We start from the raw sequence: 15,150 nt of genomic DNA, 5'->3' as shown, positions 1-15,150 counted from the left end.
TTAAGAAAAGTATATTTATTTGATTCGCCTTTTTGTTTGATGACAAAGTAGCACATGTCATTAACAGCACAAAAAAGAACAATTTTGAATCTATGTGAGGTGGAATACAAGACAGTAAATGCATGAAGTGGCATCTGACACCTCTCACCAGATGTAGCAGCAATTCATGTTTCCATAATGCACTCAACATCACACTTCCAAAATCAACAAATCAAACCCCTTCCTTTGAAACTTCTGAAGCACTTCCTACACTGATGTTCCTTTTCCATATTTAGTTGTGAGAAAGACAGAACTCTGCAAGTATTGAGTTACTAAATGTATATGTAAGCCAACCAAACACAAAAAAACCCCAAAAAGCAGTAAGCCTCAGTTGTTACTGTTAGAACAGAGAGGAGCAGCTCTTTCATTATCAGACATGCCTATGAAGTGGGAACCACTCATCTCCATTGGCAGCTTAAAGAATGGAAGCTTACCTGAATAATTTTTTCCTAAATGTGAAGTTATTTGACTGAAATTTTGAGGCACTTTCCCCTCAGGAAAAAAAACCAAAACAAACAAACAACTTCCAATGTCAGTTAAAAATAACTGTTTTCAGAAAATGAATGTACAGCTGGTTCCCAGTTGCTACAATGTGATACTCTCCTAGTTCTTCCACATCCAAGTGTTCTGCATGGAGAACTCATTCTCACAACTAATATACACTGAAAGGGAGGAATAATTTAAATTTATGGGCGTGTGGCACCTGAAACATACCAACCCACGCAAATTCAAAGCTATTACAGCAGATGATTTGAAAAAAAAATTATTTCCCTTACTAAGTACAAACATTAATCAAATCTTTAAGCAACCCAGCATTAACATGCATAATTTAAAAACACTCAAAACAACCCTATTTCTTGGCACTTTTGATGCCCTTTCAGCCAAGTTATATACACGTCTGTAATACCTCTCACTATAATCACTATGCAGAAATGTGTACAACTGTGTAGTCATACACCCCTGTGCAATTTCATATTGTATAAAAAAACCACACCATGGTATAGTTGGTGAAGCCAAAACGCAAAATACAGATGTAGTACGTGAGTTTCTTTAAATAAGGCTTAATTCTGTCCTAAATGCATTATGACACACAGGTTAAAGACATGAAAATACTAAAATACTAGTCTTCTTACATCAGAAAACAAACCTTTTAAATACTCAAATAAATAGCCATTAAATATCAATTTTATCTCCCTTTAGAAATGCTGTTTTAAAAATAATTGATACTCATTTCCTGCTTCTAACAGATGATCTTCTGTTCAAAGATAAACTGCAGATGAAGGCATGAGTATATTCTCCTTTTCAACTTAACACACCTTTAGTAATACTCATATCACACTATACTTCCCTTAATAGAACAGACTTGACTGCAGTTTTCTGAGGAAGCATGTCTTTGAACAGGTAAAGTGCCCATGTGAAAACAAATACATGGCTTTATATAGTTAATAAAACAAGCAGTTTGAAGCACTCCATGTCTTTTACCCTTCACTCAGCATCTAAGTATTCAAATTCTGTAACTACATGAAATAGTCTATGAAATTTCCAGTTTTCACTATTTAAGTAATACTCAAGACTCCAGTCAGTCAGAAGCCCAATGTATTTGGTGCAGCACTGGAGTTATGAGGTGAAAAGGCAGCAACCTTATGCAGAATCCGTGACAAAGTAAGATTTCCCAACACTTAAGAAAATTAAGATATATATTTTTGCTACTATAACTTTATTATTTAATTCAAAACGCCATAAAGCATCAGTGTATTTAACAACAGATTTCCCCATCCTCCCTTCCCCCTGCCCCCCCCCAGAACAGTGGTGATGATGAAAATAAGGAGAAGTGCAGTCAACTTCAACTTCTATTTCAAGTCCTAGTACTCACTTATCCTTAGTTTAGGAGGAAAGTGGTTTACTTTCTGACTACACCCCACAGGAGCAGTTACGAAGTCCACCTCCACCAAGCTACCTTCATTCTGTCCCACACAGCTGAGAGAGAGTCAAATGCAGGGCGAACATCCAGAATAGTGAACTGGTAGTTCTTATCTACTGCTCCACCATCATAGTAATCAATAACATACCGCACTTCTTTTCCACATCGGTCAACTATCCAATCATGTCTGTCAAAGGGAAGTTCGTATCTGGAAAGACAGGTAACAGACCATGCAGATATTTCAATGTGTATTATGAACCTAAGAGAGGAAGTGGAAGTCCTATTTAAGAAGATTTATTTATTCAGGCACTGACATAAGACCCCCACTAGTACTGCTATCTTCTGGTGATTATAACTTGCAATTCCAGTTCAGAAGCACCTTAAAATAAATTCTACACCACGCTTCCTGATATGTCTCCCTGCCCACCTCACTGGAAGACATTTCCTGCCTACATACCCCATCCATGAACGTATTCTGGCCCTTGGTGAATACTCCTTTGCTTTGCCTCCAAATCGCATCAGTGCTGGTCCACACGGACATTCCCTGTGCACACAATTAAAAAAGGATATAGTCTTAACCTTTCAAAACAGTCTTATTTTCAGTGTTTAAACCACTACAGTAATTTATTTTAATAAGACGTAAAACTAATAGGAAAAAGAGCAACAGTAAAAAATTAATTACAAGTGATCTAAACCAGATTTTTTTTAAAAAAAAAAAAGTTTGAGAACTTCCCTAGTTCCTGACAGCATTTACTGTAGTATGATACTACCTTTGATATGCTCCATACCATTGTTCTAACTTATCAGCTGAGTAGTTCTCAGCAAATCTAATCCCCATATTTAACAGATTAATGAACAGAAAACTATAATCCAAACTACTGTGTGACAAAGACCATGGAATTTCAGAGAACTATTTCTACATAGAGAATGCTTAACTGGTCTGTCAGGGACTATACTGACCTAAAAAGTGACAGTTTGTTTTACACCAGTCACTTTTAATCAAGTTTACATTTTCCATCTTTTTCATAATTTACAGATTTCATATCAATAATTACCAAACAGACACAATAAGAAGTTAATTTCTCCAAGTCCTCATTATACACACACCACCAAAACGCTCATCTGTTTTATCAACATAATAATTATTCAGTTCTAGTTAAGCTCTTCTGGATAATCTTCCTCCATATTAATCAAAATGCAGGCTCCTACACGAACCTAACTCGAGACAAAGCAGTGCCAGAAAACTTCTGTGAAAATTAGAGACATTCTATTTTCAAAGAATTTCAAAAGCCAGAACTAAACCAAAGTATTTGCTTTTCAATTCATATGTACATACCCAGCATGAAGTGCTTCCCATTTCAAAATCTCCTTCCAAGCTTGCTCATTATTTTGGTTGTGTATCTTAATAATGTTGGTCATGTCTTCACCTGTTATGTCATCATCTTTCCACCTCCACCTAAAAAATAAGAGCTTAAAAACAGTTTACAAGCATTACAGCATAACTATTCCACCCTCCTTTGTTTATCTGATGGGCTTTTGAACCAAGAGATTTATATTATGCAAAGACCCAAAGCAAGTATGGAAACTTCTGCCTCATCTGCTTAAGCATCTTGAGAACCACTTCATTTTCTGTGTAGAAGTGTAGTCATCAAATTATCATAGAACCACAAATTGTAGTCAAATAAATTAACAGCTTAACTGGATTGGAAAATTATCAGTGTGCAAACATAAGCACATCCACAATATTCATAACAACACTGAGGAAAAATCCCACCTGGATTCCTAACGCACAGAATTCCTGTATTCCAGACATTCTGCAGGCCTTTAGAAATGCCTTTCAACTCTCTGACTCCGCACTGTGACTACACATGCGCTTCCCTTTCAAGAAGCAGAACACTCAACATATTTAAGTGTTTACAGAATCAAACCTTGTGTTCAATACAGACTTCTTATGACATATACTCTTAAGAAAGACACTGATGTGTAAAAAAAGAACTACTATTGTTTTAATAGTAACTGCCTTTAAAATTATCTGTTTGAGAATAACAAACAAATAAAAGAATGAGGAAAGAGCACAGAAGGCTTTTTGGGCCACAGGAGACATTTATCATTCAGTCAGATCTTGCCTAAGCTGGGTTTCCGTGAAGACTGAAAACATTCACTTGTCAAACAATCTGCATATTTTTAGCAATTCTGCAAAGGCAAATTAGATGTTCTCAAAATTGCAGAACTTTTACTATCAGTTTATAGGATGAACATGAAGCCAATCAAGTTTGAAAGGTGCCAATCACGCAAAGTTTGTCTATGCTTGTGCACTGACTGTTAAGTTTTCTCAGCTAATGGCAGTTGCCTAACATTCCCTACCATCTTACTGATCACTTGAGGAGATGTCACCTTTGAGACTAGCTCTCATCTTTCAAAATAAAGTAGTTTATAGAACCAGCAATTTTTCAAAGAGTTGGTTATTTGCTGCTTAGAGTCCACAAACGCTTAAATAATATCAAGAAATAACAACTAATGGTATTAATTCATGAATTTCATGCTCCCAAACTCCATCTGAAAATTCACAGTGTATTTACCCTTTCCTCAGCATAGCATTCCAGAACATTTGCTCTGAAGGGTAGACCCATTTCTTGTCAGAATGTGCTCTAGGAATGGAAGATTCTTCTCTAGCAGTTGACAATGGAAATGGTTGACCTGGAGATGGCTGCTGATTAGGAGGAGGCATCTAGAAAACAAGGAAAATCAACAACAAATTAAAGTATGCTTTTTTTATGTTACAGTGTTTAAGAAAAATAAAAGCTTAATCAATCAGCAAAAGTCAAGACATTCAGCTTTTATTTAAGTTCACCAAAATTTTCTTTTGCAGTAGAACTCCTTACACAAGTTTGTCATCTGAAGACTAAAGGAAACCTTTTGCCTGAACTTCAATCTCCAAAAGAGCAGTACTTTTTCTAAATCAGAGGAAATCCTGGAGAGACCCGAATCAGAACTTAGCCATACTGCTGCTACACAGAACATAAAACCCACTAGCGCAGCATAAAACCCATTCATGTCATTAACAAATACAAACAGACAGCAAAAGGTGAAAACTAGAAAATCCCCCTTCATCAAAAAAAGTAAATTTGAAGAAAAGAATGTTAAGCAAGATGTAACTTAGTTTTATAAAAAATTTGCACTCAAAATGAGAAAAAGCAGTGTTAAAAATTAAAATAACAATCTTATCTGCTAGTTTCCAGTATCACCATTTACGTTTTGGAGATAGTATTTCAGAAGAAATAAGATTGGAGAAAACATCTGAAATTACCATATACCGTCAACAATTACCATATTGCTAGGATCTAGGTCATCTTTCATTTGAGATGCACCAGACTTCACTGGACATGCCACAAATTCATATGCTCTTTCTTGATGAGCAGGAACATCATCTGTGTTCTCAGTTCTACGATCAGGGGTCTTCATATGCATTGGACACCCTGAAATACAGGAAAAAAGCAGTACATATTTTTTCACAAAATGAAAACTCTAAGACATGGCAGGAAATGGGAAACAGGTCATTGAATGCCCAGGTAAATGCAAACTGGTATTTGGTTTTTCTTCTGAACTTTGCAATGGTTTTACCTGTTTGCTTTCCTGCATTTTAGGACCCACCATGGTAAGATCTAAGCCTCTCATGAAGTCCCTAAATGTTCATTCCCCACCCCATGCCTATACTCAACTGTCTGTACTTAAGATTTCCACAGCAATGTTAATCCAACACGTGTTGAGTGCGTCAACAACAGAGCTCACGTCTCTTTCTCCAGGCATTCAACTTATTCAACCATTCTGCTGCCCTTTTCCAGCAACAACCACCTGCTCCCAGTTACCATCTTTTGCAGCTCCCTGACCCTTTGTGGGTGCACCACTCCACGGGAATAGATCTGCAGGAACCCTGTGAAATGGGATAACCAGAGCAACCTCCAGCTTCTACAGGAAGTACCTACTCTCTCTACAGACGAAGCAGCATGCATGCTGCTCTGGTGAACAACTGATCCTCTGTCATGAAGAGTTACTTGAGAGCTATTCCTGCTAAAGAAAAAACTCAAGCTTTTATTTACAGAACCATTTTTCTTCTTTCCACCTCCCCCACCCCCAAGTAATTTTTGATCTGTTTTCCAAGTAAAGGGTTTATTTTACTTTCAAGACTAATTACCACTCATTTTTTCCTGATGCATAGGACATTCTGAAGGTGGAGATGACAACTGATGTTGCTTCGACACATCTGGCGACTGCGCCGCAGCAGCCGGGGAGGACGCAGACAAACCCATGACTCCCGCACAGCAGATTTTTTCTGATCAAGTTTCTAAGGCAAAAAGGCAAATATCCATAACACCAAGTACAGATGCACTGCTACATCAGGAATTTAAAAAGTGAATTCAATATCAGCACAAGTAACAAACATCCAGCCAAAATGAAACCTAGCTGTGCTGACAGCACCGATTGCGCGGGACAAACAGTGAGGGGCTCCCTGTGAGCGGCACCTGCACTGACTGGCACACCCCAAGACTGCAGTGGCCTGAGCCTTGCACCCCAAAATAGCACCAGCAGCCCCATAGTCCCGCATCCTGCACCCCGAGGCTGCAGCCTCGTCAGCCCTGCACTGTGAGAGCGCAGCAGCCCCAGCAGCCCCACACAAGCATCTACACTCAGGGAGCTCTGCGCCTCAAGACCGCAGTGGCCCCACACCCACATCAGCTCTGTGCCCCAATAGTGCAGAGGCCCCGGCAGCCCTGCACAGGCATAGAATCATAGTCAGGGTTGGAAGGGTCCTTAAAGATCATCTGGTTCTAACTCCCCTGCCGTGGACAGGGACACCTCCCACCAGACCAGGTTGCCCAAGGCCCATCCAACTGGGCCTGGAACACCTCAGGGATGGGGCAGCCACAGCTTCCCTGGGCAACCCGTGCCAGTGCCTCACCTCTCTCATTGTGAAGAAATTCTTCCTGATGTCTAGTCTAAATCTGTCCCTCTCCAGTTTATACCCATTGCCCCCAGTCCTACCACTACGAGCCTTTATGAATAAGGCTCTCCAGCTTTCCTGTTGGCTCCTTTCAGGTACAAGAAGGTCGCTAGAAAGTCTCCTCAGAGCCTTCTGTTCTCCAGGCTGAACAACCCCAACTCTCTCAGCCTGTCCTGTATGGGAGGTGCTCCAGCCCTCTGATCATCTTTGTAACCCTCCTCTGGACCCGTTCCAACAGCTCCATATCCTTATTATGTTGCGATTCCAGAGCTTGACACAATACTCTAGGTGAAGTCTCACGAGAGAGGAACAGAGAGGCAGAATCCCCCCCCTCGCCCTGCCGGCCACGCTTCTTTCGATGCAGCCCAGGGCACGGTTGGCCTTCTGGGCTGCGAGCGCACGCTGCCGGCTCTTATCGAGCTTCTCAGCGACCTGGCATCCGCGCCCCGAGCCCGCAGCGGCCCCGACAAGGTCAACCTGGACTCCGCGCCCTCCCGCCGCGCCCCGCACTGTCCTCACCTTGGCCCGCGCCACGCGCCCGCCTCGCGAGAGCGCGGCCGCCCCCCGCCCCGCCCCGCGCCTGCGCGCGCCGCCGGCGGCGCGCGCAGGCGCGGGGCGGGGCGGGGGGCGGCCGCGCTCTCGCGAGGCGGGCGCGAGGTTGCAGCCCTCAGTGCTGCAAATGGCTGTGTAAGTGTTAAAAAAAATCCTATCCAGTCTGGACCTCCCCTGATGCAGCTTGAGGCCATTCCCTCTCGTCCTGTCCCCTGTCACTTGGAAGAAGAGGCCAGCAACCTCCTCTCTACAACCTCCTTTCAGGTAGTTGGAGAGAGCAATGAGGTCTCCCCTCAGCCTCTTCTCCAGGCTAAACAACCCCAGCTCTCTCAGCCGTTCCTCGTAAGACCTGCTCTCCAGCCCCCTCACCAGCTTTGTTGCTCTTCTCTGGACTCGCTCCAGAGCCTCAACATCCTTCTTGTGGTGAGGGGCCCAGAACTGAACACAGGATTCGAGGAGCGGCCTCACCAGTGCCGAGTACAGGGGGAGAATAACTTCCCTGGACCTGCTGGTCACGTTTCTGATACAAGCCAAGATGCCATTAGCTTTCTTGGCCACCTGGGCACACTGCTGGCTCATGTCCAGTCGGCTGTCAACCAACACCCCCAGGTCCCTCTCCTCCAGGCAGCTTTCTAGACAGACTTCTCCTAGTCTGTAGCACTGCACAGGGTTGTTGTGCCCCAAGAGCAGGACCCGGCATTTGGCCTTGTTAAACCTCATCCCACTGGACTCTGCCCAGCGGTCCAGCCTGTTCACATCCCTTTGCAGAGCCTCCCTACCCTCCAGGAGATCGACACTTCCACCCAGCTTAGTGTCGTCCGCAAACTTGCTAAGGGTGCCCTCGATGCCTTTATCCAGGTCATTGATAAAGACATTGAACAGGGCTGGACCCAGCACTGAGCCCTGGGGAACCCCACTTGTCACTGACCTCCAGCTGGATTTCACACCGTTTCCCACCACTCTCTGGGCCCGGCCAGCCAACCAGTTTTCCACCCAAGAAAGAAACACCAAGAAAGAAACAAATGATTCCCACTTCTTTTGGAAAAGATCAGAAGGATTATTAAATACAAATTCTAAACCACACTGAAGCAGTTCTAACAGGCACTATTTCAAATGATGTAACTATCTGAATTTTAAAAAAATGGAGTGCTTTTAGGAACATGTTTCAAAACAGGACCTCCCTTATTAGCCATTCAGTGTGAACGCGAAATAAAAATACAAATATGAAGCAATATCAAATATCCATCCTTTCACTCTTTTTTGCTCTTTCATAGTCTTAATTACTTAAGAGGAAATTGTACCCTTTCTGAATGCAGGAATTATTAGCACACTATTGAGAGTTTGGAGCGAGGAAACTGGCACTGTGTCAGTAATTAAGTCTCTCACTGCCCATGTTTTAGGCATGTTCGGCTTTGGTGAATACTCCTAAGACTGCATTCCCAGTAATAGCTGTGTAAGCAGCACTACGTAGGATACAAGCATTTCAGTCTTCACTTGCTGCACCTGACAATGCAGTTAAATAACAAGAGCCTCCTGTAGACCAACTGACATCTCTGCTTCCAAATATTTCAAGTCAGTGGCAGAACAACTATAGGGTGAAACACATTTTCTCTCTGATATTTTCAAACCAGGAATTTTCTTTACACCCTCCTCTCAAAGTGCTTTATGTTGCTGATGTCAGTATGCTGTCTCCCTGCTTTCCACGATCATGCTCCACCAGAAGCAACAATTGCACTATTTATTAGACCTTGCATAGATAATAGTTTTCACCTTTTATAAGATAAGCCAAGTAGCAAATACTTTTTCCTCAATGTAAAGAATTACAAAGAACACCAACGTCACAATCTCACAAAGCACACATTCTACACTTAGGTATGTTACGCTTGAACTCCAGAAAAGCTAATAAGAAGAGCAAAATAAGAAGATACTCACAACAGAAGTCCACTGTTAAACAGATATCCATTGTTAAAGTTAAATAAGAAAAAAAAACTGATGTAGAATTATCACACCAATACAAGGACAGAAAACAAAAGAACACAGAGTAATAAAAAAAATAAACAGGGAAGGGGAGTGGCGGGGGAGCAGGGAAGGAAGTGAAGAGTGACTGCACCAAAACATGACAAAGAAGTAGATATACAAAATACTTTCAGTACCCTGCATCTTAGAAAGAGGTATGTTTCTTACACTTCAGGCAAGATTTGTTGAATTTGTCAGGTTAAAAATGGTTCTCTGAAAGACATCCCTTTTTCCCAGTCTTAGTCCTTCCTTTCCCCAATTCAGTGTTAAAAGCTGGCCAGCAGCAGCTTGAAGCTGCCCACCAAACCCCCGTTGTCCTTTCTCAAGCAGTTGGAAATCTGACCTATATAGCATCTGACCCCAAATAAAGCTTCCAGACATTCCCAGTCACTTCCAGACAGACTGATTAGTTAATGAGCAGTTTTCCATGCTAACAGTGTAAAATTAGTACCCTAAGAATATAATTTAAAAAGGGAACAAAATACCCCTTAAAAGATGAGGGGACAAAAGTAAAACCCATTGGAATGCTTTGTGTATTCTAGTAATTTCAGTGTCACAAAATACATAAGAAAATTCAAAGAAACATGAGCAACTCCTGTGCTTGGAAGCCAATGGTTAGGGTCTAAGAGAGGAGCAACTGCCTCCAAGAACGCTCATAAACTTCCAAGTTTTACTACCCATTTCATGCTTCCCAGCCATACATTCACTGCACACATAGAATCTAGGAACTGCCATATTAAGGACCTTACTTGCTCATTTTAGTATTCAGTGAGGGACTGTGTACTGGATCACATTTATAATATGATGATAACAGTAGCTCTTTATCCCTACAGCCTTCAGACAACTGTCCAGTTTGTGCCCTGAAATGTGGTATTACAATACAATGCAATATAATTCTATTATACAATATAAATAGAAGGTTTTCCTCAATATACAACAAAATTTTTAGTTTAAGTTATGTTCCAGGCCCCAGTGATGTCCTGCATAGAATTTCACCCTTTAAAAGTCCAGCCACCTGCACCACAGTGTGGCTCAGACCTCAGAACTTCCTCCCTGCCTTTTTTAAATAAAGAAGATACAGCACAAAATCTCAAGATTCCAAGTAAGCCAGTTATTTCTGAACTGAACCCAAAGTAAACACTTCTTTCATGATGCATTCATTATAGGTACATAAGCTATTACCATATTAAGAAAGAAAAAAAATCACAAAATAAGAAACTGTTCCTTTCCTTTATTATGAAGTACCAAGACCTTGCATACAACATGCAATTTATTGCTTCTTGACATTATTGCATATATCAAAGGGAAAAAAAATAATCAGCCAGTATCATTTTATGCAAGCTTTAAACTGGTCAAACAAAATACAGAAATGCTTTACAGTATCACTGAAATGCAAACAAATAATTAAGATTTTTTATAAGTAGTAGTAAATTTAAACCCATAGTACTTAATCATTCGCCTTATTATGACTGATTACTTTTATCACCAATCTGTTATATTGCATTTTTAAGTCCTTGCGCCATGATAAGGATTGCTGCTACAATCAGACCACATTACTATACAAATTTAATAATGTGATCCTGACATTTTGTGACGGTATTAGTATTTACTGCAAACTAGATTGTCAAGATTTACCAGAAATGAGTCTAGCGGAATTTACAGTTTCTGTCCTTGCTCTGCACATAAGTTACACACATTTATCAAGTCTTTTTTTGAGACAGAAGATTATAGAAATATTTTTGAATTACAGGTTCTGTTACTTATGCCTAACTTCTGACTCATTTGTTCCCAAGAGTTTTTGTAATTCAGTTTTATATCAGGTTAGCTGTGCTTACATGTTAAATTGTTCTACATGTATAGGTATCTGTCAAGATTAAAGAAAACACTGGTATATGCATGCTAGAAACAAACCCGGGATATTTGGATATGTGCATATTAAGTGTGCAAATTATATAGCCGAGCTCATGATTAGCCCTTTTCCTCCTTTCCCCCTATCATATGATGGATTTCTCTTGTGACTGGAATAGGGTTACAATAAACAAACCAAATATATCCTGCATTGCATTCAAAATGCTATGTTCTGTATTACAGCTTAGTATTAATATTTAAATTTTGCTTTCAAACCCAGCAAATTTTTAAAAATACCAAAATTTAAAAACTTAGAGTAAAATTTACATGCAACATGCTCCACTTGGGTGCAGATTCTCATATACTTACATATTTATAGGCTCATAAAAGCATGTCCTGTCCGCAAGACAATGTTTGACATCCCACACATAGATTAAAAATGAAGATACACTACAGAATATTTTCTTTATTTCTGTATTTTCAATTTCAGTAAGTAGGAAGTTATAAATAGCACACTGAATCATTATATGGTTGATACCAAGGCATGCTGAACTCTTCATAATTCACTCTCTTAAAGACATTTCCTTTACATTACAACTAGATTAAAAATTTATATACATCATTATAATCAGATGCCTCTTCAGTGCAGGACATCACACAATGAAACTGATCTCAGAAGAAATTTTGCCAAAATAATTCTTATACCAAACAATACAATTTATTCTTCATAGCTACCTTCCATTCTTTACTGAACTATAAAGTGCTTGGTTATTATAAATAGAGTAAGAATAGCAAAGGAGGTAGCTAGTAGAGATTTGTAATGGATAAGAAACCTTACTAAGTGTTACCACCTAAAAGTATGACTTAATGCTTAATCCCAGGTCTCTAAACAGCCCAAGCAGCACACCTTTCATCTTCTGTATCGAAAAAAAAAAAAACCCTTCCAAGTTGCTTTCAGAAAATACTAGCACCTTTACCTGTCCAACAAAGAGATTTTACCCAGGTTTGGATGAATGTTCGAGTTCATAAATATTGATCACTGTTTCCATATGACTGCTGTCAGGATCTCAGCAATGAAGTACCGTTCTTTTTCCAGATGTCAATATATTCTGTAGACAAAGACACTCCACCGGGAACAAATCCTTCCTTGTGAAGTTCTTTGTAGCAAGATAATGATGATGTACATTAGGCTAATAAAAATATGAGAGGGCTGCCCATATTTTTCAAAGTCTTCTGCACTTGGATTTTTTCATCTGAAAATTCTAGCGCCTTTCTCTTTGCTTTATTGGTGGCTTTCACCAGCAGCCAACACTGCACCAGATCCTAAACTGGAGTAACTGTCAAGCAGCCTTTTATTTTCCTCTGAATGGCTCAGCAGAAGCATCACAAAACAATTTTGCAAACCTCTCTATTAAATGATCTTTTATGGAAAGCTTATATGTACATACCCTTAAACACAAACAAATCCATGGGAAGAAATACCTAAACCTTTCTGCTACATATCAGTCTGCTGTTGTCCCAACCACAGCAGTAGGAAGACATCTGGATCTCTATACTTGTGTTCTGTTCTCAAAGTCTCCTCCACCTCTCCTCTTCAAATCTGCTTGAATGTATTTGCTCCCTTGTGTAAGCTTTTACTCTTAGGTTAGCATTAGTTCTGCAGTATGAGTAATACTCTCCCATAATTTTCTACATAAAGATGGAAGTAATTATCTTCCAGACACTGTAATTAAATTAGTTTTTAATAAATTTTAATACAAAATTTGGAATGGTTAAGAATTCTCTGTATAAAGTCAGCTCCCCTAATTTTCCTGTGTATATGATATTTTTCATTATTCAATAGTTTCTATTTTTAAGCAATTAAGTTATTAAATTACTGAGCTCACTCAAGATAGCATGGATTTATAGAGGTAGAGTAGGCTTCAGAGATGCAATTCTTACCACTGAAGAACACACACAGATAACCCATAAAGCATCTCTGTAGTGTAAGGCTCTTGAATTCATTGAAATGTACTGGAAAGCTCACTGACAAAATGAGTATTTGAAGTACATTTCCTCTCTGCAAGTGCTATACCCACAAATCAATTATAAAAGCAAAACTTTACCTACCATGTCCCTGTAGTAGTTCTCAAAGTGGTATCTACTTATCTTTTGATGAAAAACTAAAGCCATAAAAAAGGGAAACTTGCATTCCTACATACAGCCTTACAGGTACAAATAGACTCTCCCATAATCATAACACTAATTTTATGTCACCTGGTACTGAAGAATGTAAAAGAAAAGAAAAACAAGATATTTGACCATTTGCAAGATTAACTCCTTCAATTCGATATGTCCACGGCAAAGACACTTGGTGACATACCAAGAGTCTGCTTTTACACTAGACAATGCATCTGTTAAAACCAGAAGTTTTAAGCCATTAATAAGATAATGTTAAATTCTGAAGTTAGCATTTATTATGCTGCTACTTATCATGCATTTATTTTTTTGCATAAAAAAAGACACAAGCTTGCAACATTAAATTTCAGCAATATATCACCACACTTATTAAAATAAAGTGCAATTGAAAAATGTGTGTTGCAGCTATCTAATCTGCTGTATCATAAACTTTTAGTAGCAGGTAAAAAGTACCCTAATGTATTCAGTACATCACAACTTTGCAGACTGTTTACTACAGTCCTTGCCGACTACACGATTTTTTTTTTATCAGAAAGTTGTCTTCTGACACACAGTAGATGCATCAGGACATAACTGCAATACATAAAAATAACAATTAAAAATTGAAACCTATTGTATTGCAAAATAGTTTTAATTACATGAATTTTGTACAACAATCAAAAATATTACATGTTTTAAAGTAATTATCCCACTGTCCTTCCTTTCTGGATTGTTGCCCAATGTGTGTTATGCAGGGTCTGAGTTTTTTTCTATCTAATTTTAACTGAATTTTATTATAGCTTCATCTGCCCCCCCATCTGACACAAGCCTATCTAGAAGAAACAAAACTTTTTAATTAATGCTGTCTGCTGAAAACAAAAAAATTAAAATACCGAAATATTAATGATTATTAAGAAGGGATGAATTTCAAAAAGTTTTCATGAATTATCACCTTAAGTGTGGCTCCAAATCATGTCCCTTATCAGTTTTTTATCCTACTTCCCAAATAACAAAACCAGACTTCTTTTAAACATATTTTCCAAAATGTTTCAATTTACTAGATTTTTTTTTTTTGGAAAGGAACCAGCTATTACAAAAGGATTCCCTGATTGAGTGACTTAAAATACTTGAGAAAAAAGTATTTCATTTACACCTTTAAATGATAAAGGTGATACAAACATAAAGTCTTTGTACATAGCCTAGATTTTGCATTAGGTGCACCAAAACCATTATTTGTAAAGATCCAGGTTCTGCAAATTAGTATAAAAGGGGGTCTGTTTCTTTCAGCATAGCAGGGCACAGGGTAAGCTCACAAAGACTATGGATTTACCAGTATCCAAATAAAAGACTGCCCTCACTCAAATCATACTGCTAAACAGATTAACTGCTAACTTTCCCAAGGAATAAACACTTCTTTTGTCTGCAGGCTTGTGAAGTACTAATAAGCGCAGAAACAAAAAAACAGATGCTCAACAGTCCTTGATACCTCCTTTTACAAGGATTGGAAAATGGTTATGGAAAAATGCCTGCCCAGTGGAACAGCTGAACAAGGGCTACAGAGGAGAGCATCAAGATAGCCCAACATCATCATTTTAACTGGGGAACCAAACTCATTGCA

The 15,150-nt window shown here is 39.2% G+C and overlaps 1 protein-coding gene across 1 annotated transcript; it reads right to left on the bottom strand.

Moving 5' to 3' along the window:
- On the bottom strand, positions 1 to 6,344 carry HCCS (holocytochrome c synthase). The gene is made up of 6 exons (XM_069862140.1): positions 6,153 to 6,344; positions 5,288 to 5,436; positions 4,540 to 4,688; positions 3,297 to 3,416; positions 2,418 to 2,504; positions 1 to 2,168 (listed from the first exon to the last, which is right to left on the bottom strand). Exons 1-6 carry the CDS (start codon positions 6,265 to 6,267, stop codon positions 1,970 to 1,972), a joined length of 819 nt encoding a protein of 272 aa, XP_069718241.1. The 5' UTR covers positions 6,268 to 6,344; the 3' UTR covers positions 1 to 1,969.
- Positions 6,345 to 15,150: the final 8,806 nt, after the last annotated feature.

The sequence above is a fragment of the Phaenicophaeus curvirostris genome, chromosome 8 (assembly GCF_032191515.1).
Source record: "Phaenicophaeus curvirostris isolate KB17595 chromosome 8, BPBGC_Pcur_1.0, whole genome shotgun sequence".
In the NCBI taxonomy this organism is placed as follows: domain Eukaryota; kingdom Metazoa; phylum Chordata; class Aves; order Cuculiformes; family Cuculidae; genus Phaenicophaeus; species Phaenicophaeus curvirostris.
The sequence above is the reverse complement of the archived record's forward strand: the minus strand, read 5'-3'. Positions and strand labels throughout refer to the sequence as shown.